The following is a 23,743-nucleotide window of genomic DNA, read 5'->3' on the forward strand; positions in this document are numbered from 1 at the left end:
TCGTGGAGGTCTCACAGGACCCAGCATGAGGCTGTGCTTCCCCTCTCATCCTGTCCATTTCTTTCCACTTCTGCTGTTTACAGGCAATACCTGTCTTGTGCTTATGAGTGAGCTTTGCTATTGCCAAAATGAAAAAATATCTTATTTTATGTGCATTTCTTGGGGCTTAGAGGTAAGAGAGCACCTCGGTTTCATCCCGTTTCAGTGCATTGGTTCTTAGAGTCCAGCTCCAAATCATCTCATTTTGTGCTGTGATACCAACAGCTCTTGGGGCAACATTGGGTGGTGCGGGCAATGCCTCCAAAGAACCACAGCTGCTGAAAGAGGAATTCTGTGGGAGACTCGCTGCCCTCCAGATGAGGAACGACCTCTGTCATTAAGCAAATTGATGTTTTACTGCCTGATGACACTTTGAAGGTCACATTAAGAGTTGCTTTGAGAGAAAAGAGCAGTTTGCTGAGTGTCATTGTACATATTTGAGGGGAAGATGAACACCGGAATAGATTTCCTAAATGCATTTCCTTCTTGTCTTGTAGACTATTACGGAAAGGAGTCGGGCTTTGATTCGGAAATATACAGGAGTAAGTAAATGTCAGTGATTGTTATTTCTTTGATTTTTGCCACCTGAAGCAATGGAATTCTTCTTTTCCGAGCTCTAAGTTTTCCTGTAAGCCTGCCTGCATGGGAAAAGCACGAGGCTCAGCCACCACTCTGAATGCTCAACACTCATTTCTTCCTGCTTTGCCTCTTTGGAGATGTAATGGTGCTGAATGATACCAAACACACTTGCCAATCTGCTCCTGTCTTATACTCTGTTCTTGGAATTTTCTCTTGACAGATTTTTCACTGCATTTTTGCTTTACCTCTTTTTAATACTACATAATAAACATGACTGCCCCACATCTCTGACAAGCATTCTGATTTTCTGTCAAAGTAAACAACTAGTGCAAGACCAGCCCATGGAGAAGCACAGCAGCATGGCAAAGCACTGTTCTGGTTAGAGCAAAATATCCCCAAATGCAAATGAAAATACAGATTTCCTCAGCGGATGTTGACTTTGGCAGAAACAAAGAAGCACTGGCAAGAACAAAATACGGAAAAATAAAACAGATCTTTATAGAAAGAAATATCTTTTTATTTCCCAGAATATGACTCTCTTCAGGACCATTTCAGCCACAGAATGACTGCAGGGCATCAAATCTTTGCTTCCGCATACACAGACAGTTACTGTTCTGAGGTTATTTTTAATATATACTGCTTTCTGTTTTTCTTCCTGGTAATTTTCCAGTGCTCTATAATCTGGTGTTTGTTGCAAAGCAGTAGAGTTCTGAGCAGTTAAAAGATAGATTTTTGAATCCAAATATGTGCATTTTTCTTAACAAATCAACAAAGCAAAATAGATTCATGTGAGCAAACATGAATTAAAACTAGTTGCCTAAGAACAACACTGGAAAAACAGCAACAACACTTCAGAGCAGATCAATCACAAAGCACAACCCATCTCTGTGGTGCAATGCAAATAACAGGATCATACAAAGATGCTGCTATGAAATCATTTAAAATCCTGCTGTAAACCGGAGTTTATTTGCAGATAAATCAACTTACCCTATGAAGACTACAGTGAGAGTTCCTGTCTCCACGAAAGAGAAAGGACAAAGGAGCGTTTCCTATTCCCTGTTGATGACACTAAGAATGACTCTCCCCAAAAGAATGTTCCCCATGTTGGAGTGCCCATCCTCAAGTCTTAAATATAGCATCCTGCCATGCCATCGCTGTGACAATGGGGAGACCCATGCAGGGCTGCCTGAGCCGTTTGCTGCAGTGACAACTAATTGCAAACTGATTTTTAGATCAAGCAAATTATTGCCATTGCCAGTGATGCAAGGAATGAGAGGTGCCTCCAAAATTTGGGTAACTGAACATTGTATTATCCTCTGCTTCTTTAGGATAGAGGCTCACAGAGGAACAAAAAGTAATTACGAATGTTTTAACCTCTTCTGGGAATTTCCCTTGGTTTGATGCTGCCTTTAATGCATAATGGACTGAAATCATTTATTTTGACGTCTCTTTAGTGAATGGCAACTCCAGCCAAATCATGTCAATGTATTATTAGATCAGGGTCAACACCAGCTCTTACGTTTCAGCTGGCTGTGACTATTATGTGTTCCTCATAACACGTAAATGAAGGCTTGATTCTGGGAATCATTCTTAGTGTCATCAGTGGGGAAAATGAAATGCTCATTCTCAAAATAAAAACGCTCATTCTGAAAAGAAAAAGATTTACATGCACCACATGGGCAACTAACCCATGGGCTGGGGGTTGGAATGAGATGATCTTGAGGGTCCCCTCCAACCTAAGCCATTCCATGATTTAAGAACCAGTGAGTGTAAGGCTACTGCCCGGCTGCTGTGCAAGTTCTTTCACGCAGCTCTGCTGCATCATTCCTCCCTATCGCAAACAGTGATATTTAGGCCACAGTGATGCCAGACGGAAGCTATAAAGTCTGTTCTAACCTGGTCTTAATGCTTTCAGAGCTGCCCCTCAACTCTGCCTCATCCCATCTCCAGAATTAGGAGCTTTCCATTTGTTCCTTCAGTATGATTTTCCTCAAGGAATGCATCAAAAAAGTACTTCGTGATTACGAGTGTCTTCAGCTAGTTTGCCTTCCTGTGCCAAAACAACTGACGTGGAGAATGTGAGCCTCACTCCAGTGATACGCAAAGCTCCCCGGGTTGCTTGGAGCAGGGCTGCTGGCACGGGGAGCAGCTCGGTGACAGCTCCCTGATTTAGCCGAGAAGACAAAGAGCAATGCTCTGCTCTAGGGTTACAGCTGCCACCTGCTGCACTGCCATCCCTGGGACAACTGGAACTGCTCACTTGTCACCGTCATGACATCTGCCTGGGAATAAGCACAGTCTCTGTTGTGAAGCGGTGCTGTTTTTCTTTATCTAGAGCTATCAATGCTGTTGTCTGGGAAAGTCAAGAGAAACAAAGAACAGACTCTTGTTTGGTGCAGATGGCTTGCATGACATGACCTTTGAAACAGCACTGAAACCATGCTGTTTATCTAAAAGTGTTCTTACATGGAATAGGAATGAGATAATTAGATCCTACCAGAGCTGTTGGCTGTGATGCATTTTGAAGCAAACAAGGCTATCGATATTATTACGAAAAGCTATTAAGTGGAAGGCAATAAGGTCACCACATAGAATCACAGAATGGCGGAGGTCGGAAAGGACCTTAAAGCCCACCCAGTTCCCTTCCCTTCTCTTCCCTTTCCCTCTGTGCTGCCCATACCGACTCTGAACAGAAAACTGTGTTCCACAACATGAGCCAAAATATTGGCACTGTGGCATTTGATGATTCCCTGAGTAGCATCCTTGGGAATGTTGTTGACATAAGATATTGTCACCTGTGGCAACTATGGATAAAGGAACGGGCATCACTGGTTTGAAATGCAGCTTCCCCAGGGGGGTTAGGAGCACAGAGCATTACCTCGGGCCTCTGACAACCTTTTGATCTCATATGACGTGGCCATAATGCTTTGGTTGTTACTAATGCTGGAGCCAGGGGCTGAATTTTTGCCTATAAAGTCCGGCATTTCTAAGATTACTCTTTCAATCCCGGGCTGAATCATCACAAGCTCTTCATACAGCCGCAGATTATTTGCAAAACTGCACATTAAAAAAAAGTGGAATTCAACATTTAGTCTCAGCTTCTCAGAAAGCACCTGATTTTTGCTTCTGGTCAACCTTTCCCTAGCATTACTTTTCAAGTGAGTACTTCCTCATCCCATTCTAAATTGCTTTTTCCTGGTTTCAGTTATCCTGTAAACCTGAGGTCATCAGACACTTGCACTTTTCACTACATCAGTGGAAACCAACAGACTGAACTACACTCTGCTCTTAGTGCAAAATGATTACTGCCTCCATCCCTCAAATAAATACCATTTTGCTTTTGGTAAAGGTGCAGCGCTAAGGGAGCTTGGCTCTCATTTTAAATTGGTTTGGGTTCATTTCAGCCCTGGACATAGTGTGGTGGTCGCAGGAGCAAAGGAGAGCTCCGCAGTTGTAGATTCCTCTCCATCATTCCAATGGAGTGCGTTCTTCATTGGTAGTAAAGGATGAGAGGAAGCAGCTCAGCACCTCCCTGTTCTCCTCTGGAGGTCACTGGCTGTCATGCACTCAGAATTCATTCAGGGTTCCTGGGGCTGAGCCCAGATTAGTGCAAATCCCAGTGTTCCTACCTATGTGGAGTGTGAGCCTCACTGCCTTATGCCTCAAGCTCTCAAGGAAAGAAGAGAATATAACTATTTCATCAGAAAGAAATGAGCAGCAGCTGAAAAATATGCATTAGAACTTGGACAAGGCTGCATAATTCTGTTGTAGAGATGAAAAAGGCTTTATCTTTCTAGAAGAACTGAAGAACATAGCAGGGCAGAGCACTTTCGGTTTCTTAGAACTGCCACGTTAGGAGCTGTTGCCTCAGTTTCAATGACTGCTTTGAAGGCAAAGTCCATTCTGCAGAGCAGCCAATTGTTTTGCAAGAATCACATATGGCGAGAGTAGAACACCAATTTCTGTTTCTTTCTTCCACTGTAGTATGTTATATTTAATTCTTTCAGCTTTGCATATGTCTGCACTTTAATTTCTTCAGAGGAGGGTTTGTTTTGGACCTGGAGGTTTGGTGCTGGTAAAGAGCAGATGCAGTTTCTGCTGTGAACTCAGCTAAATTTTCAGGAAACTGGATCTGGAATTAGAACTTGAATCTTAACTCAGCTTTAAAGTAGTCCAATTCATAAGCAACCTGAGGAATACCCGCAGACTAAAAATGTACTAAGTGAAAAGATACAGTATGATAGTACAGAAGGAAGTACTTACATTAGTAAGATACTTATGTCTATGAGGGAACCATAGTGGAAACTGTCAGAGCTGTGTTACATACAAGACAAGACTATCTACATTTATTTGCATGTGCTGTTTGCAGGACACACTTCTATTTCATACAAACAAACAGAACCTGGATTTTAACATCATTAACTCTCCTTAATAAAATTCTTTGTTTTCATCTGCTTGATCCCACAGTACTTTTAAGTTCAGGTCTTTGAACAGTGTAGTGAGAGAAATGCCACTGCTGTACTCCGAGATGGTGTCCTGGGACATGACACGGTCCAGTTTCATGCAGTTTAACTCCTGTGCTTCCAGTAGCTTCTCTGCTTCCCAAATTTCCTGAAACTGCATTTTATTTTCGGAATGTGACACTGAATCTGGTGACACCCACCACTCTGTGTTCTCTCCAGGGAAGTTGTTACCAGTGCTGACTGAGAGGAGGTGGGCTGCTGATGGCCGTGACAGAGATTCACCCTCTGGAACACAGTCTGTGTTAACTGTCACTGAAGACAGTAACAGTGGCAGTTCTGCTGTCTGTTGCCTGTAGCATCCTCCTTGCTCCATTGAAGGCAGCAGCAGCTGTAGCAGATGCTCTTCGCTTTCAACCCCATCCGTCTGCAACAGCAGTTTCTGTATTTGCTGAGGGCTCCCACGTACAAGAGCTGAGTCTCTCGTGGCACTGCTATCCCACAGTGCCACATTTGGCCGCTGCTCTTTGTAATTCCAAGGGCTGCAGCTTTCACCCAGTGTATGACTGACAAGCTTCCCACCAGCAGAGCTATCTGACAAAACTTCCTTTAGCAACTGGTTCAGACGGAAGTTATTCTTGTTGCCATGGTCTATGCCATCAACACACACACCATAGGTCATGGGGAGGTTGGCAGTGCTTTGCTCAGAGGTTTGAGGAGCATATCCAGTAGGAGCTGCACTCACTGGGCACAGCAGATGGGCGCCCTGGAACACCGATAGGTTGGCTTGCTGCTGGTAGGTACACAGTGATGGATGGAATGGTTGTGGCGGCTCCAGTGCTTTGTCCAAACATTGGCCTACCTGTGGGAACTGTGCTTCGGGGATGAGAAGTGAAGGTTTGGATAAATTTATAGGCTTTATAACATGTTCCACTGTCAGAGTTAGAGGCTGGAACGATGAGATCCCTCTGAAGTCCTATTCAAGGAGACAGACAAACGAGTTATCAACAAGAACTCTGTGACTTTGAAGATCTGCTTAAGGGTCTTAAAAATTCCCCGTTCATCACAGAGGATTTGGACCAGATGACCTGTAAGGTTCCCTTCCAACTCAAACAATTCCAACTCAAACAATTCCATGAGTCTATGAAATTTTCTTTGGAGAAACACCAATAAGAGCCAGCAACCACCACCAGGCATTTGCAATGCTGATACAAGGAATGATGTGTGATGAGCACTGTCTGGGCTGAATCCAGGACGTGGGGAAAGCGCAGTGCTGTTGACTCACATGATGGCAAATCATTGCATGCATTCTGATAATTGGCCAAATGCAGCCCTGCAAGCAGCAGAAAATATGCAGACGCGCTTTCCATTGTGATACCGAAACCTGAGGGTAGGTTTCAAGATGGCCAAAAAAAGTATCAATTTATACTTGCAACTCCATTTTCAGTTGACTTAAACACATGAACTGAGTATTTCCAAATGGAACGTATAGAGTTGCAATCAAATATGCAGCTCAAAAATCTGATCATGTCTCTTTGCCAGATGTCCATAATCCCTCTTTTACTAGAGAGAAATACCCCTCACTTCTCCATCATACCTTATTCATATCATTGCCTTTTGGCAGTAAGCACATTTGTGAACCATTGTTGTCAAGGATGAAATGCAGGAGGAGTAAAATTTCATCAAAAATCTCTGATGAACACCATGAGAACTGTAGTTACTGGCATCAAACCAGGGACTGATGTGTCAGTTTCTCAACAAAGAAGTCACGTTTCCCACAGGAATTTTGGTTTTGTTGCTCTCTTTTTTTTACATTTTAATGCAAATATTAAAAGTTAAATTGTATTACTTAAATACATAATTTTATATTTAATGAGGGCTGCTCTTAAAGTAATGCCTCCTGGTTTATGATCTCAGCCCCCCAATGTCAGAGGCGGATGTTGGTGGTATGGCAGTGGTTGAACCTTCCCACCAATATGCCATTCCCTGAGACAGACAACAGCAGAGGGACAGTCTGATAGAATGGCATCTGACACTGACTTGTGAATGAAGCAAATGGTGGAATTGAATTCCTCCATGTGGAGGAAAACTATGCTCATTGACATTCACTGGCACTTGTGAGCATTTAAGGAGACCCACCAGAGGATTTAGCACAGAGAGGCAGCATCTGCTGCATTTTAGCAGTGGTGGCAGCAACAGTGGGATCCCTCTGCTAATACATGTTTTTGTACGTATGAGACAGTTCCTGTTCACTCAGTGCAGCCCAGGCAAGCCAACAGGTTGGACACCATGACCTAGACGATGCCCTCACCTGCTCATGCATCCTCCCCAGCTAGCAATATACAAAGTCCCGAACAGTTCAAAGATTTGCAGTATTGACTTAAGAACACTCACCAAAGACATGGGCTGTGCACTGTGTTGTTTGACGTACTTATAGATCACATAACCAATAGCAGCAAACACCAGCCCAGCACAGAATCCAAGAGCCACGAAACAGTAGAAGAGCCATGTGTTATCTGGTCAATGAAGGAAAGAACAAGGAGAAAATGTAGTGTCAGAACGGTTGCAAGGGATCACCCAAACGATTATAGGTTGCACTGGACAAGAATTTTAAACTAGCACTGCTTCAACACCTCTGTAAAAGCTGTGTTATTCTATACCAGCTAAAAATTGGTCTCTTTTGTGCACCTGGTATCCCAGAAAGACTTTTAGTTGAGCAGAGTTAACAGCCTCACCTGGTAGTGTTTTAACCCAAAATACTTGAGATTTGCTGCTTCTCTCAAGGAGATATAGATGCACTGTTCCATTATACTCTGTGTCTGGGTCCAGATTGGAAACTTCAAATTCTTTGTTATGCTCATTCTTTATCCACTATTTAAAACAAAAGCAAATTCTGTATGTCAGAAAGATTACATACATACGATTTCCTGAACTCAGACTGCAAAATACAGCATATTTTATTCACTAATAAGGTGCTACAGGAAACAATAATTCTGTATAGTTCTAAACATACAATTACTTTTCACTATTACTGTATTCAGTTTTTGCATTTCAATTCATTGAGATTAGAACTACATCCCTTGCTTTTCCAGTCTCTGTCAGGTACTTTTGGCTACTTGGACTGTTGAACTCCGGCTTCTTTTCGAAATTATCAGAGAAATGCTTAAAGTTCTGTTTGTCCGCTGAATGTCAAAGGCTTAGAGTTCCCCCCGTGGAAAAATCCCCTGTGGGATTTCAGTATATCAGAAATTGCATCCATCGTGTATCAGTTTCGATGCCCTTCTCCACCTGATCGCAAAATCTGATCACAAAAGTCAATGCCTCATGCCCTGAGGTTGTCCGTTACCTTTTGACGTGTCCTTAGGTTGAATATTGTTAAGTGATAATCAACAGCACCGAACTTGTTATAAATGTCCTCTATGGTTAGCTGGTGGCCATCCTCACCTCTCAGTGGCGTATAAGGGGGGTGTATAAGAAACTTTATGGACCGTACATGAGGAATACACTCCACTTCTGGTGCTCCAATAATAGCTAGAAAATACAGAACAGAAAGTGTCAGCTGTTTAGATTAAAGCTGATAGGTTATCAAATTTTAAATCTATCTTATACATGCACCCCAGTCTGTAAGAGATGATGTCTGCTTACATACAAAAAAGTTTCTGATTTGTGCTTTGTTGGACATTGGAAAAATCAGGAGACGAGAGATACTGTCTTCCCTCAGGTTTCTGCTGCCTACAGCCAACATTTGTCTCTGTAAATTCTTTCCCAAGGCTTTTCCTTAGGACCAAGTTCTCACTGTGTACTGGTTCCCTTGCCTTCACATGTGATGAGATGATCACATCACAGGTCACTGCTGCTTAAATCCCTGTTCCTACTTCAGATTGTGTCTTTAGGGCCATTCAGCTCTTGTGCATCTACTCTCATCTGCAGTGAAAAGTGTGGGCAATACTGAATGTTTAAACACAGGTTGTATGGGAACTACTGAGTCACGGCCTGAACCTCTGATTGATCACCTGAGGTGAGCCATGAGTCAGCCAGAGGAGCACAGTGAAGGCAATTCACCTGTGCTGCCGGAAGGGGTGGAGCCAATCTGCACCCCTCCTAGACCTATTTAAGAGCTGGCTACCAGTGGGGAAGGATTTCTTCTGGAGATCCCTCCTTCTGGTGTTTTGTGGTGAGCCCAGCATAAGGGTAAGCCTTCCATTTATTCTCTTTTGTTATCATAGTCCACTTTGCCATCTTGATAGCCATTGATTATACATTGTGATTGTAACATCTTGATAGCCATTGATTATACACAGGTGTAACTCAATCTATAACATGATGTTTAAAAGCAGCATTCAGTACTCCTTCAAGGATGCGTTGCTTAAGGAAGTCAAAAGAATGGCTCTGAGGAGTATGATCACCTAACTGGGATTGTTAAGGCTTATGCTGTAATGGAAAGAGAATGTTTAATGATCAGAGCAATGATATGGCTCCTTCATGGCTTGATTTGTGCAAAGATGTGAAGGCTCTTCACTTCCATTGACTGTTACTGAATCCTTGAATTGTTCTTGACACATGCAGTGGAAAAACTTTAGACACAGAGTCAGCCAGAGAACTTCCAGAGACTTTGTTGTGTGTTTGGTACAGCCCGCTTGGGTGTTGGGAACCCGGGGCATCAAGTGGACTTGCTGCTTGTTTGCTGGAGTTAATGTCTCGTGGCTTTGATGCCTGCATTACTGTCTGGACTCAGGGTGCCCATCACCTCTCTCACTAAGTTCCTCTGCCACCTTAAGAGCAGCTCTTCCTCCAAAGACAAGATGACATTCCCATGTAATTGCAGCTGGGTGCCAGACCTCAGGGGTGGCCCTGCCCGTGTTCTTGTTTGCTGCTTTGTCCAGCAAATCTTCTTCATAGAATCATAGAATCACAGAATGGCTGAGGTTGGAGGGGACCCTAAAGGCTATCCACTTCCAACTTCCTGCCATGGGCTGGTTGCTCCCGAGAAGATAGAGCTTCCCAGGGCCCCATTCTACCTGGCCTTGGACACCTCTTCAGCCCTGGAAAGCTTTCACTCCCTCCCTAGCAAGCACAGAATCTTGCAGTACTGAAAGTGGAGGAGACATGATCCTAAACATCAGCGAGACTTAGGATGAATCCCCAGCTTAGGATGAATCCCCAGCAGTGGTACATACTTTCTTTTTTGGGTTCAAATCTCTCTGAGCGCACCCAGTTGGAGGAGCAGCGGTGGCCAGTAGCCCTCACCCTGGCGTAGTAATGCTCTGTGAAGTTCTCTGTTTCATGAGTGAGATTGCAGAAGAGCTGTGTGATGCTCTGGCACTCCCGCTTGTTAAGCCAGGCTTTCTCTCCATACCTTTGACAGGACAAAAAATTTTTCAGGTTGTTTGGTAGAGTAGATGCAATACAGTCCTTCAGAATAATGCAGACAGGCTGCTCTGCTGACTCTAATAGTTTTAAAATTCATTACTGTAATTAGCAAGCGGCTGGGAATTAAATGGCAATCAACCCCCCCCGGGTACAGCCCTTAGTCTATTCCCATTGGCACTTCTGCATGGCTGTTGCTTTGAGGAAGGACAGCTTGTTTCAAGGTGCACACACAGGAGCATCCTGCAAGCCAGCAGTTGCTGGGCTCTTTTACCCAATGACTGCATGCAGATTTGCTGCTGAGTTTGCAGACTTGCACAAATGCAACAAAAGTATAATGTAGTTAATGTAGTAGAGGGTGGAATTCTTGCAGCTCTGGTGCTGAACCAGAGGAAGGCAATTGCTATTAATGGCACTTACAGATTGGGAAACAGCAGAACAGAGAGAAGTTGCTGAAGGCAAAACTGTGTTATGGAGTCAAGGTGTAAAAGTATTGCTTAACTAAGCACCATCTGCCAGTTTAAATAATCCTGTCTTTTACTGAATTCTTGTCTAAGCAGAACCATGCCTGTAACAGCAAAATAAGCAGCGGAAAGGGCAACATTGACTTTTCTTTCATGGCCCTTCTCTCTGAGAAAAGTGGCCATAAAACCCACCAAATCCCAAAAGGAAGCAAACTTCACATACTGTTTATACTGGACATCAAATACAGTGCCAGGAGGGATATCTGCTTCAGTTTCCCAAGTTAGGATGTTCTCAAAGTTTGTAGAAGAAAATGCCGCACGTTTCAGACATGACAACCTCTCTGTAGTCGCAATGCCTATGGTAACAAAGAAACCGTGTTAAAATGTGTATTTTGGCACCTCAGCCCTCAGATGAACATGAATCCATGGATGATCAGCCCTTTGGTGAACAGAAGTAGCAGATATCCCACTCCCAGTTTGTTAAAGGGGGGCTGCAAAGCAGAAGCTTGAACAGAAGCAGAACTTGGATCAGGCACACTGCTGTGTAGGCCCTGCAGATCACTGGCTCATCACAAAGGAATGTAAGCCAGGAATTTATACAGAAGGGCTTCAAAACCTAAGAGTCAAAAAGAGAATGCAGGAGTGTCTTATCAGGTTTCTCTTAAAGCAGCTGAGTGGATGGAAAATGAAGAACAGACTGATTTTGAGGCTAGATTCATGTCTAGGAATGCCACTGCTGTCTGCCCAGACTCAGGGAAGTAATGTGCTGAGATCAGTTTCACACCACTGTGGGTATGACAGCCACTAACCTCCCACAATCTATGTTTTATGGGCTGAAGACTGCCTGTGCAGAGTGACATGCCAAGAACCTGGGGCCTGGACTCTGCTCTGGGTGTGCCAGTGTAAAGCACGCAGCTCTCCAGGCTCTCTGCAGCCTTTGGCCTGCCAGGGGCAGTGGGTTCTGGCTTTGCTAAGCAGCAGTGTCTGCTGTGTCTGATAAGCACATAGAGCACACCAGAACGGCGATCCACCTGCGACACATGACATATCCTGGAGAAGATGGGTTTCGTTCCATCGTGGGAACACAGCACAGAATTTCCTGAAGGATGATTCAGAAAACCTAACTGGGACAGTAACCTTCAGAACTGATAAGCTCTGTAAATTCAAACTGTAGGCAAGTCCTCAAAGTTACACAGCACATACATTACTCTTAACTCTTGCTTTTCACTGTCAACCAACTCCTTGAAATAGTTTGGGCTTCAGCCTGATCTTGCTGGAAAGGAGCAGCCCCCTTATGGCATTTGTAAATGTCTTCATCCCTGGAAAAAAGTGGTGTGCTAAGCAGGTAGAAGAAGCAACGTTTCACCTATAGGAAAATTCATAACCAGAATGGAGGTGACCTGGACAAGATCCTTTCAGTATTTAGGGAGGGGATATAAGAAGAAAGGGGACAGAATCTTTAGCTGGGTCTGTTGTGATAGGACAGGGGAAATGGTTTTCAACTAAAAGAGAGGAGATTCAATATCTAAGAAAGAAGTTCTTTACACTACAGACAGTGAAGCACTGGCACAGGTTTCCCAGAGAGGTGGTCGTGCCCCGTGCTTGTAGACATCCAGGTCAGGGGATGAGCACTGATGGAGTAGTGGGCATTCCAGTGTGCTGCAGAAGAGAGGGACAAGATGGCCTCAAGGGTCCCCTCCAACTCCAACAATTTCATGATTCCATGATTTGTTTGTATCTCTTTTAAAATCAGAGCTTCCGGTTCTTCTGTTCACATGCCTCATTGCACAAGACAAAGGGAATGAACTCCGTAAATATCCTTTGCTCTTCTGGGATTCAGCTTGTATTGTATCGGTGGCAAACACTTTAGATTGAAGGAGTCTTTTCTTGTCTTTGAAAATGTTAAAAGGTAAGAGCAACACAGGAGAGAGCTTTTGGACAGTCTTGAATGATAGCTCATTCTCTAGGTCTTACTTCAGGAAACACAACTGAACTACCTCCACTAATACAGATCCAAACTGAAACAACCACCATCAGAGATAGAAGTCAGGACTTACCGACCACTGAACACACAGCCAAGACGACCAGAAGTTTCTTCATGAATAGCAGTGCAAGGCGGGCTGGGAGAGCAGGCAGTTGAGCCAGTGTGCTGGTGAATCACCTTTTACAGCAGCTAAATTCTTGTTTGTGAGGCCAGGTTGGATTTGTTGCTCAGTAACTGGCTGCAGAGCTGCTGTCCCGCCTGCGTGCTCGTCTGAGATCACCAGCAAAAGATCTGTACGCATGTGTGAGCACATAAGAGAGCATTTAAGGGACAAACAGGAACACTCCTTCCGAGTGTACACACGTAACTGTACAAAGGTGCACAAGCCAGAGGCTTAGAAAATCCCCGTCTTTTTTCTTGAAAGAGAGCCAAATGCCATTTTCCTGACAAAGAGCTCCTTGACTAAAGGCCCTTGTTGACATTTTTCAGTTTTGGGGCTTGCTTTTCTAGTTGGGTAGCTTTAACTTTTTAAAACTCCGGAAGTGAATACTTTCTGCTCTGCACATAGCTGGCATTGTAACTGCTGCGAACAAGACACCTATTTCCCTAGGAAATACCTTTTGATATTTTCCTGAAATGAAAGTCAAAATAGATCAGTAGTTTTTAAGCTCAGCTGTTATTCATAGTGGGTGTGAATGGGAGCCAAATGACTCACATGGCCCTGCTGCACTGGGCAGAGCACAAATCAGGTCTGCCAAGGTGTGCATCCTGCTGGGTGGCTGCAGAGCATCTTCCTTTCACATAGATGGGAGGCTGCTTTCCTGTAGCAGGAGTGTCTTGCCACTGTTTGTTTTTTTTTTTTTTTTATAGCTTTTCTCATCTGTAGACCTACAGTTAATTTTAGCGGCTGATGACACTATGAGGGTCTATACTGGATATCATCAATATCATCCAATAAAAAACTACACATTTATATGAAATCTAAGCAAGAAACAGACATAGCTCATAGTTTTCCATTCCTTTCTTAGGCTTTTAGGGTGTTGTTCAGTTACATTTTCAACTTCTCTTCAGAAAAAGGGAAGACATTTCCTTCTTTAGTGAAAACCAGTAGTCTGTCTTCAGGAGCTGTGGATTTAGAACCAGCAGAAGTGTGTAAAACCAGAAGAACTGGTACTATTGCATGCTGCTTATTTTTCCTATGATATCATTGGTAGAGAAAGCTTCACACGTATAGCCTAACTTGAAGCTTAGAAAGCTCTCTTAGGCACTGCTTTTGAATTTTTATCATCTAACTACTCATTCAACACAGACTGGGTAACCCCACTGGATTACTTTATCCCATGGACATAACTGTTGACAAAATGAGAAAGTCCTGTCCTGAGTTCTTGATTATGTGTAGGGCTAACTAGGCCACTGCATAAGGCTCAAATTCCTCCAGGCTTCTTCAGCAGCTAAGCAATAGCCAGACTTGTTAGTGAACTGGATCACAGCTCTTCCAATGAAAGGGGAGAGCTTCTTTACTCATTGCATAGCTACAGCCATTAGGTAGGGTAGAGGGTACAGACTGACAGAGGGAGCAAGGTGCTCTGGTGTTCCTCATCCTTTTCCAGTGGACAGAAGGTCTCAAGCCTGGGCAGAGGACATCCAGGAGTGGGATGTTGCCTCCACCAGTAAGGCTCATCTGGTTGGCAGCCTTCCCTCCAGCTCTCATCCTGGGAGAACCTGGACAAGACAGAGAATTGATCACAGGCCCTTTTGGGAAAGTTATGACACATCCAAGTAATTCTGTAGAAGTTACTCAACTTCTCAGCTTCCTGTAACTAAAGGCTTAAGGGATTTTCTTGATTGCACAAGAAATTGGTTGGTAATTATATTTGGGTGATCTGTATCTTTCTAAATTAAGAGGAGGGATTTCAATACAGGATGAACCTAAGGATACCTTGGGGGTGATGGGTAAGAAATAGAGTAGTAATATTCTACTCCAGTAATATTTTTAACCACCTCCTTCTTTAATTTTAAGGTGGGATTTTAATTAGTGCGTCTTGCTCTCCTCTTCTGAAGCAGCCCCAGCACCTCATATCCCTCCCTACCTCTTTCTGATGTTGTTCTTCAGGTTCTGTAGAGATGTTAACATTGATACCCCCTCCCTCACATGAAACAGTTCTGTTTCTCCCTCTTTCTTCAAACACATTGCTTTCCTCCATGTCCTTTTACTGGGGGGACGGGGGACGGGGGGGGGGTAGGAGGGAGGGAAGAAACCTAGGAGAATGTGTTTCCATGAGATGCAAAGAGCACAAATTAAAAATAATCTGAAGAAGTCAGCATTGCCCAGCAAAGAGAGGCCCTGTATCTCCTGTGTCTTTTCTTGGTGGACTTCTGATTTGATTCTTGGCTCAGAGAGCTGCAATCCTTCTCTTTCAGTGACCCGGATGGAGACCTGGCTGGGAAGTCTCATACAACCCCACTCAGGAAAAAAAGAGTAGAAATGGAAAGCCTATGACAGAGTTCTGTTTTAAATTGCTTTTCAAGAATAGCTGAGCCACTCTTTGTAGATCTGCGAAATATGAAAGCACACACACGGATTTATCTATGAAAATATATTACTTCTGCATATAGCATTTCCCAGACATCCTGCACAGCAGGGGAAAACAGTAAGTACATTTGTATAAAAAGCAAAATAAATAAATAAACATGCTACACATTTCTCACTGTGACTTTGGTTCACTCCACTGAAACATAGAAGGTGATCTCTGTAGGTTGATGGCAAATCTCAAGAGAACACAAGGCACTGCGTGTTTGCAATGTGATACCTACAGGAGGTATCACTGCATGCCTCGCCCCTGCTGGGTTCAGATGGTGTCCCATGTCATAGTTTTAACGTCTGTCACAGCTGTATTCCTACAGGGGCACAGTTAATGTACATTACTTAGCAGTAAAAATATACCTTTTGTGTCCCAAAGCCATATCTTTGATGATCAGAGATCAGTAGAAAAAAAAATCTTATCTAGTACCTAATATCTAATAAATTAAAAAGTATGTAATAAATTAAAAAAACACAAAACCAAAGACATCAAAAAACAAACATATCAATCCACAGCACTATCGATTATTTGTCCTTGTTCTTGTCCAGGTATCATTGCCTGGATTTGTATAGCTCTCTAGCATCTTCCAGGCATGCTGCAGAATTGCAAGGTATACTCTAGCTCCTTCTCATGTAATGAGAGTGCTGATAGCCTTTGAATTTAAACTTTTTATCATATCTTTTCTCCATATCTGAAGTTCTAAATGCATCACCTAGCACCGTGGATGCAGGAGGTGTTCCTCCTGTGCAATTATCACTGTCACAGTCACTTGCAATACCTTCATCTTCTGCCACCTGTAATGTCTGAAAGTAAATGAGTTTCTCCATGGTGGGATCCTCATTGAGCAGCGAGTTCTCACTGACCTGGACAGGCTGATCAAGTGTTGATTTCTGGTAATATATGGTAAAATCATGATCTTTCCTATACAGACAGTGTTCATCAGCTGGAAGCCTGGTGCAACTCTTGTTCGCTAGTGGGTGAAGAATGCTCCCTTCCAGGCACTCATCGCTGTCTGTATCATGCTGTCCATGTTCCCTGGGAGCTGGGAATCTCACATCAGTGAGTGATATTCTTCCCAAAGAGGAACTGTGAGAATGTGATGCCTTTTCATTTCCTTGGGATCCTGAGGTGTCCACCTCATTCTTTCTTGTGGGAAAGAAAGAGAAACGCAGGGCACTTAAGTCAAATGCGGATCCACCATCCAGAGAGAGACCTCCAGATGCGGAGCCCAAGATAGTTTCTGCGTCAGCTGTTCTGTATGTTTGACAGATGAAGTGTCTCCTTGGAAACTGAAGCATTTCAGTGTATGGTATGAAACTACTACTGTCTTCTTCCTCTTCCTCCTCTTCCTCTTCTTCTGATGATGATGATGGTAGGAAGGAAGCCATCCATAGTTTGTTGTTTTGTGCTAAAGTTTTGTTTTTCTTCCCTTGTGACACTGGCCTATCTGTGCAGATAAGACAGTCTGTGAGGAATTCATTTTCTTTGCGCTCACAGCAAAAGGTTGGTCCAGCAATTTTACAATTAGATAAATCCTATCAGAGAAAAGACACAAAATAGGTCAGTGATGCTTTTCAAAGAAAATTTTGGATATAGGATATGCCAGAATCAAAGCTGTCTTGTAAGGGGACTTCTGAATGCAGAACTGAGAAGCACAGACCATAAGCAACTTTTACACTCCCTCCCAGATACCCTCTGAAAATCAGCCAGACTTCGATCCGGGAAGGTACTCCAGCATTTGGGCCATACCAAAGCTTGAGGCATCTGCTTATGCTTTGCATCTTGTTTCAGCAGCCAAATGATGGAGGCGCTTGTCAGAAGGATGAGGAGGACAAAGACCGGGATCGTGGCGGAAAAAGGGAACTTCCATTCCCCTAGTGAAACAGAAAAAGACAAAAACAAATTTCATGAAGGTGGTATATTTTATGCTAATAACACACTTTTGTGTCTTGGTCAGCTTTGCTTTCCAAGATCTCTGAAATTGTTAAGGCTTGAGATCCTGTTTTTCTAGAGAAAAGGATGGCAGACGTGCCTAAGACCAGCCTCTAAGTCAGAAATGTCAGAAATGATTGTTGATACCAGCCAGTGCCTTAATTAGAGGAGGTAAAAAGTAAGGCTTTATTGATTTCTTTTTTCTCTCTGCCAGGAGAAATTTGAAAATTCACAAGGCTTTAGTGGTAGCATAACTGAAGTATAATAATTCAGGATTTTTGGGAAATATCTTAGGACTGGATATTTCCAATGAAAACATTGCTACAGAAGGCAGAAACCTTTTACTTGAAAATCCAAATCCAAACAATTTAACAGAAAGCCTTTTTTTTTTTTTTTTTTTTTTTTCTTCAGAGAAGCTGATTTTGATGGAATTCTTTGACATTCTGTAACCTCATCTGATATCTTAGTACATCCTTCCTCAGGAAGATCATACCTTTATGGTTTAACAGCATGCACACTGGCTGAGAGAATTTGCTGTGCTTGAAGTCGATACTTTGAATGGAAGATCTGGCATTCAAGCAGTAATTGCCTCTGAGTGCAGTGGTGTCGATAGTCACTGCCTTTTTCCTAAAGATACTTTTGTATTGCTTCTGTTTGGAGACAAAAGGAACAGAGGGTTAGAAAGATGACTCTTTCATTTTTGGGATGGTGTTTCTCTACCCTTTTTGCCGTGAGTCTCATCATCCTGTTTGCATGGCACCAGTGGTTGGAAGGTGCATAGTGAGGCACTTGCCTTGCTTGCTATTTGTAGTAAGCATCTCTTCATGTCTGTGCTATGCTTTTTGCTGCCGCAGCTATGCTGTTAGCAGCACCCAAACTAGCTGTTCTAAACCATGGATTTTTCTCTGACTGTTCATTTGCTTCTGAACATCACATCTATAATAGATAAAAATACAGCAAGAAACGGAACTACCAATAAAACGAAGATACTGAATGTAACACACTCATATCTTTTCCAGCTTTAGTTAACTCTGATTTGGCCATTTCAATTTCTCTGGGCAAGCCTCCAATCACTCCCTGCATAGATATTTGCATCTATTTCATTTCAGCTTCATTCCTCTGTTTCATCTACATAGTACTTCTTTTACTGACCTTGTCTTCAGATCCAGCTTCCCAAAAGTTGAAGTCATACATCCAAGATAAACTCTCCACACAGATGGCCATAGGAAAAGTGGCACTCACATGGATTACGTCTTCCTTTACATTCATGTTTAGCAGTGGGGGAGCCAGTTCCACTACAATTGAGTGACAGACATAAGAGTAGTGCTTGCTGACATCATAGTTTCACAGAACTAATGTTTTATTTCGCTGATCTAAACTTCTAGCTGATATCTTGTGGTGGACATGAGGGAAGGAGGTGCTATATTTTATGCTAATAATGGACACTTATGGTCAGCTTTTCTTTCCAAGATCTCTGAAGTTGTTAAGGCTCAAGATCCTATTTTTCCAGAGAAAAGAAACAGAAAGGTAAAGGGACATCTCATTTTTTAATGAAACATAACTTCAGTGATACTGTCTTTCTGTTGTGGTGAGCTTGAAACCACTTCATTCACATAGAGCATTGATGAAACAAATTCTGATACCAGCCACAAAACTTAATTTCAAATCATCATGGCTCACTGTTGCTTGTGCCCACTCAATTCTGGCGTTCATAAAGCTTCGTGTTTCTCTTCCTGGTTTAACTAATTTGCTCATGCAGACACTGTTGCTGGGATGTCCTTCCAGCCAGGCTGTACCTAACAGACACTCACCATCTAAATGGTACTCCTTGAACTGTGATTTTACCCATGGCGAATGGAGTCGTCCAGAAGCGGCTTTTACTTGAGCCCGGAATTTAATGAAGAAGTTTGGAATCACACACGTGAGGTTGCAAGAGATACTGTGAATGTTTCTGCAATGAGGAACCTTTATCCATTTGTCCATGCGTGTCTTGCTAAAACAAATGCACCACATCAAACATCTTTTGTTATAATTTATATGGCAAGTGAAGGAAGTGTTTTTCTGCATGGATGCTGAATCTTGCTGAAAGATTCAGCATCCATGCAGAATGCTTTTCTGCTTTCCGGACAGAAAAGGATTGACTTCGGTGAAAGGATGCAGTCAGATCACTGATCATAATGACTCTGATTAAGCACACCCAGAGATGTTTGCTCTGTGCCACACGTCCTATCAGATCCCTTTGTAAGCACTCACCTTTCATATCTCACAGTGTATGACACATCTGGTGGATATCCTTTTCCTGGAGTCCATGTCAAAATCATATCAAAATCCTTTGACAGTAATGTAACATTTTGAGGAGGAGGAAGTTGACCATGACCTGATCAAAAAGGAAAATTAAGTGAGTTATTAAACATTGCTTTGGAAATAGGAAATATCACTTGTTGTTGACAAAGGTGGTTTCAAAATTTGGGGCACAGCAGCTCAATTCACTTATGACTGTAAACTAGTTGAGGAAACAGGTATGTCTGTGATGTTGTTGTGTTTTCCTCACCTCACCACAAAACATCTTCATCTCAACAGCTGTCAGAATTAGGACTGCAATGTGTGTGAGCCATCCAATTCTGTAATTGGAGCAGCATCCCCCATAGTTTCACTGGATTCTCCTGTGATCTGTTTTACAACCCCACAAACTCCAGCCTGACTCCCTTTTTCTCTCACATCCATCCACTTCCAACTCATAAAGGCAGACATGTCACAAGTACAACAGGATGCAGCATGCAGGCTCACTGCTTGCACTTTTTGGCACCAGCTGTTTCCGGTAAATAAACACGTACATTGCAATCTTCAACAAGACATATTCAGTAGTCAGATAACTGGCACTGCTGCCCAAAGAGGTTGTGGGTGCCCCATTCCTGAAGGTGCCCAAGACCATGGATGAGCCCCTGGGCAGCCTGAATTGGTGGGGGGCAACTAGCCCACAGTAGGGAGTTGGAGTGGGACGGTCTTTAGGGTCCTCTCCAACCTCAGCCATGCTATGATTCTTTGATTTTAAATTGCCATTTCTTTACAGTGAAATGTTTTACTTTATGAAAATAATTCCCATCCTTACTGCTTTCAACATGTTGTCTATGTCTTCCCTCCCCCAAGCAAAGCCACATAGCCCAGCAAAGCGAAAGTGACAAAGCCATGACGTACCTCTGGGCTGCCACAGGAAGCACAGAACTGCCAGCACTCTGATTCTCCATGCAGACATACTGAAGCAGAACTTTTCCACATGAAATTTATTTCTTTCCTTGCTACCTTGTCATCGTATTGTTTTCCTGTACTAAGTTGTATAGATGGTGGAGGAATATGTGGTTAATTACAGACACGCATGTGCACAGCTTCACTTCCTTGTGCAGCCCATGCGTGGCACTACTCATCGAACTGAAGAGGGAGCAGAGGTGAGACTGCTTAGGATGAAAGCAGAAATGCTGCAAAGATTGCAGCACAATGCCCTCCGGTGTAACAGAGTTGATCTCTGGAATGGGCTACGTGAGAACAGAACATGGCATGAGCCCTTTCCTCTGAGGCACCTCGTAAAAAGTGACCTTTGGAATTTACCTGTGTGGCTGTCAAATATTTATAGAAATCAAACAACGTTTTACTGCATGAGATACCTGATAATAACCTAGCAGGTATAGAAATCTGTTAGCAGAACTATGTGAAGTTATGTCAGTCTCATACTTATGAGAAGCCAAGGTGTATTCTCTCAGTGTATTTTATCAGGCCAAGAGTATGTTCTACAAGATACAGAATGACGCCGCGCGGAAAGAAGAGTGCAGAGCTGGGATGCTCCATGTTTGGATTTTGCTCTGAACCAGGATGAACAGGACAAAGGGGAGTGGCATCAACTAAAAGAGGGAGATTTGGGTTAGATGGTACCAAGAAATGTTTTGCTCAGAAGACGGTGAAGCGCTCGCACTGCTGGCCGGAGAGGTTATCCATCTCTGAGCTCCATCTCTGAGGGCGTTCAGGGCCAGTTTGGGCGGGGCCGGGCTCTGCGCTGCTCTCCCAGCTCCGGTCGCAAGGAGGCGCTGCCGCCCGGAGAGATGAGCCGCGCTCCGGCCGCGGGTACTTCCGGAACAGACTACCGGAACCCACTCCTACTTCCGGAACCTACTTCCGGGTGGAGGCTGTGTGCGCGCCACACTCTGTGTAGTGCGATTGGCCGTCCCGTCCCACTGGGCGTTGACCCCCCCTCCGCCTTACCTGCACGGTACGCAGAGCCACATCTACAGGGATGTGTGGGGTAGAACGCTGCTGCAGCCGTCAGTGCGCTGCTGGGAGCCTGGCGGTTTGCACATAGCGACCGTGCGGCTGCTGCATAGTCTGGGCTTAGTGATGCATTGGTGCATCCATCACTGCGCAGATCCCGCATTCTCCCACTGGCCTACTCAGTCATGTCCATGCTTTGGGACAGGGGTTGTCCCTCCTCAGTGCGCTGTACCTGGGCCTCTGCGTACAGCTGGCAGCTGAGGAACACATTGTTTTGCCGTCTCTGGCCTGTCCGCGCTACATGATTCAGACTACGAGGGCAAACCCTGTCTGAGTAACCTTTCCTGCCCGATCCCTTCCTGAGGAGGGGCACTGCAGGAAGCGTGCTGCGGGGCGGTCACTGCATGCTGTGGTGTGGCTTTGTGAAACCGCTGGGGGGACTGGCCGGCAGAAAGTGCTGTCATGCCACTCCTTCCTGCCCTGCCCCACCCGCGCACTCGTCCTGGCAGGGCGCTGTGTGCTGCGTGCTGAGATCCAGGTGAGAAAAAGCCCACGTGTAAGCAACACTTAATAAGGCATCTCTGGTCTGAGTGGCACCATGGGAAACCAAACCATAATGATCCATAACTAAAAGTTAAAGAACATTTCAGTTGACCACAATTTGCAGGAAGGATTAGGTGTTTTCTGCTTGGTTTTGTGTCCAGACTCCAAGCACAGGAGGGATGCAGAGATGTTGGAATGGGTCCAAAAGAGGGCTGTGACAATATGAGGGTAGGAGCACCTCTCCTATGAAGAAAGGCTGAGGGAGTTGGGTCTGTTCAGCTTGGAGAAGAGAAGGCTGCAGGGAGACCTCACTGTGGCTTCCTAGTACTGAAGGGAGACTATAATGGGGGACCAACTTTTTACACGCTCTGATAGTGACAGGACAAGTAGGAATGGCTTTAAACTAAAGGAGGGGAGATTTCGATCAGATGTTTAGGAAGACATTATTTACTAAGAGGGCGATAAGGTGCCGGCACTGCTGCCAAGATAGGATGTGGATGCCCCATCCCTGGAGGCACTCAGGGCCAAGTTGGTTGGGGCCTTGGGAAGCCTGAGTTGGTGGGGAAAATGTTTTCCTCTTTCTGCTGAAAAAGAACAAATTGCTATTGGTAATGAGAGGGTTAAAAAGTCAGCAGAGCTGAGTGATGCCAAATAAAATACAGCAGTGTCCCCTTGACCCAGACAGGCATCTCAGCAACTTGTCACCAAGAAAAAAAGAACAGTCTTGATTTGGTTTTTAAACCAAGCCTGGAAATATTTAAAATGAAAAACAAAACAAATGACATACCATATTTTCCATACAAATGCTACAAATTCTTTATTTCTGGTTTGGGATTTTTCAAGGAACTCAGGGTCGCCAAAGCACACACAGCAGCTATAACTGATGCAGTTCCAGATACAAGGCTCACAATTAAAGAATGTATGCACCTCAAAGTCTGCTTCTGCATGGTAAGGAGAGTACAGTAATCCCACAAAGACACCTGGACCCTGTTAATCCCAACAGGGTGTAAAATACTGGATTTGTGTCACAGCTTCATTAGGCCATTGTGCTTTGGTAGGTAATAAGGGTGCTTGGGTAAAGCCTCGGGAGCTTCCCAAGAGAGTGCAGCATTTCCAGCTTTTTCATACCTGCATAAGCAGTGTGCAGTCACCAGTCAGCAGACCCTCCTCCCTTACCAACCTCATTACCACTAACGCTGCAGTCAGGTGGAATGGGTGCTGCTGTGTGCAGGTAAACAGCTGTCCTGACTGCAGCTCAGACAGATGAGCAGGGGCCTTTACAGGCATCACTGTCACTTCCAGGTTCAGATCTTCCTCTCTTTTGGGGAGGGCAGGTTTGATGCATGTCTTTCCCTTTTCCAAAGGGAAAGACCTTCTCTTCATCTCTTGTCCCATGACAGTGGCGTGGACCATTGTACTTGCCCTGTCCCCGGCTACTTTGTTGTGAAACAGGTGCAAATCTGCAGAGATTTTTTTCCTCAGCAGGAGAAGCCCCTGCTGAGTAAGGCAAAAACCCTGCTCTCATTGGGATGAGCC

At 44.0% G+C, this 23,743-nt stretch overlaps 2 protein-coding genes across 2 annotated transcripts; both read right to left on the reverse strand.

Moving 5' to 3' along the window:
* Positions 1–5,046: 5,046 nt before the first annotated feature.
* On the reverse strand, positions 5,047–13,009 carry IL22RA1 (interleukin 22 receptor subunit alpha 1; the record flags this gene model as incomplete). Its single annotated transcript, XM_079546176.1, has 7 exons — positions 5,047–6,054; positions 7,473–7,594; positions 7,814–7,949; positions 8,425–8,609; positions 10,256–10,434; positions 11,133–11,265; positions 12,967–13,009. 7 exons carry the CDS (start codon positions 13,007–13,009, stop codon positions 5,047–5,049), a joined length of 1,806 nt encoding a protein of 601 aa, XP_079402302.1.
* Positions 13,010–16,092: 3,083 nt separating this feature from the next.
* On the reverse strand, positions 16,093–20,660 carry IFNLR1 (interferon lambda receptor 1; the record flags this gene model as incomplete). The annotated part of the gene is made up of 7 exons (XM_079545923.1): positions 16,093–17,010; positions 17,225–17,349; positions 17,901–18,057; positions 18,560–18,702; positions 19,219–19,400; positions 19,661–19,784; positions 20,603–20,660. 7 exons carry the CDS (start codon positions 20,658–20,660, stop codon positions 16,093–16,095), a joined length of 1,707 nt encoding a protein of 568 aa, XP_079402049.1.
* Between the last annotated feature and the right edge of the window lie 3,083 nt (positions 20,661–23,743).

This window comes from Tetrao urogallus, assembly GCF_951394365.1.
Source record: "Tetrao urogallus genome assembly, chromosome: 23".
NCBI lineage: Eukaryota > Metazoa > Chordata > Aves > Galliformes > Phasianidae > Tetrao > Tetrao urogallus.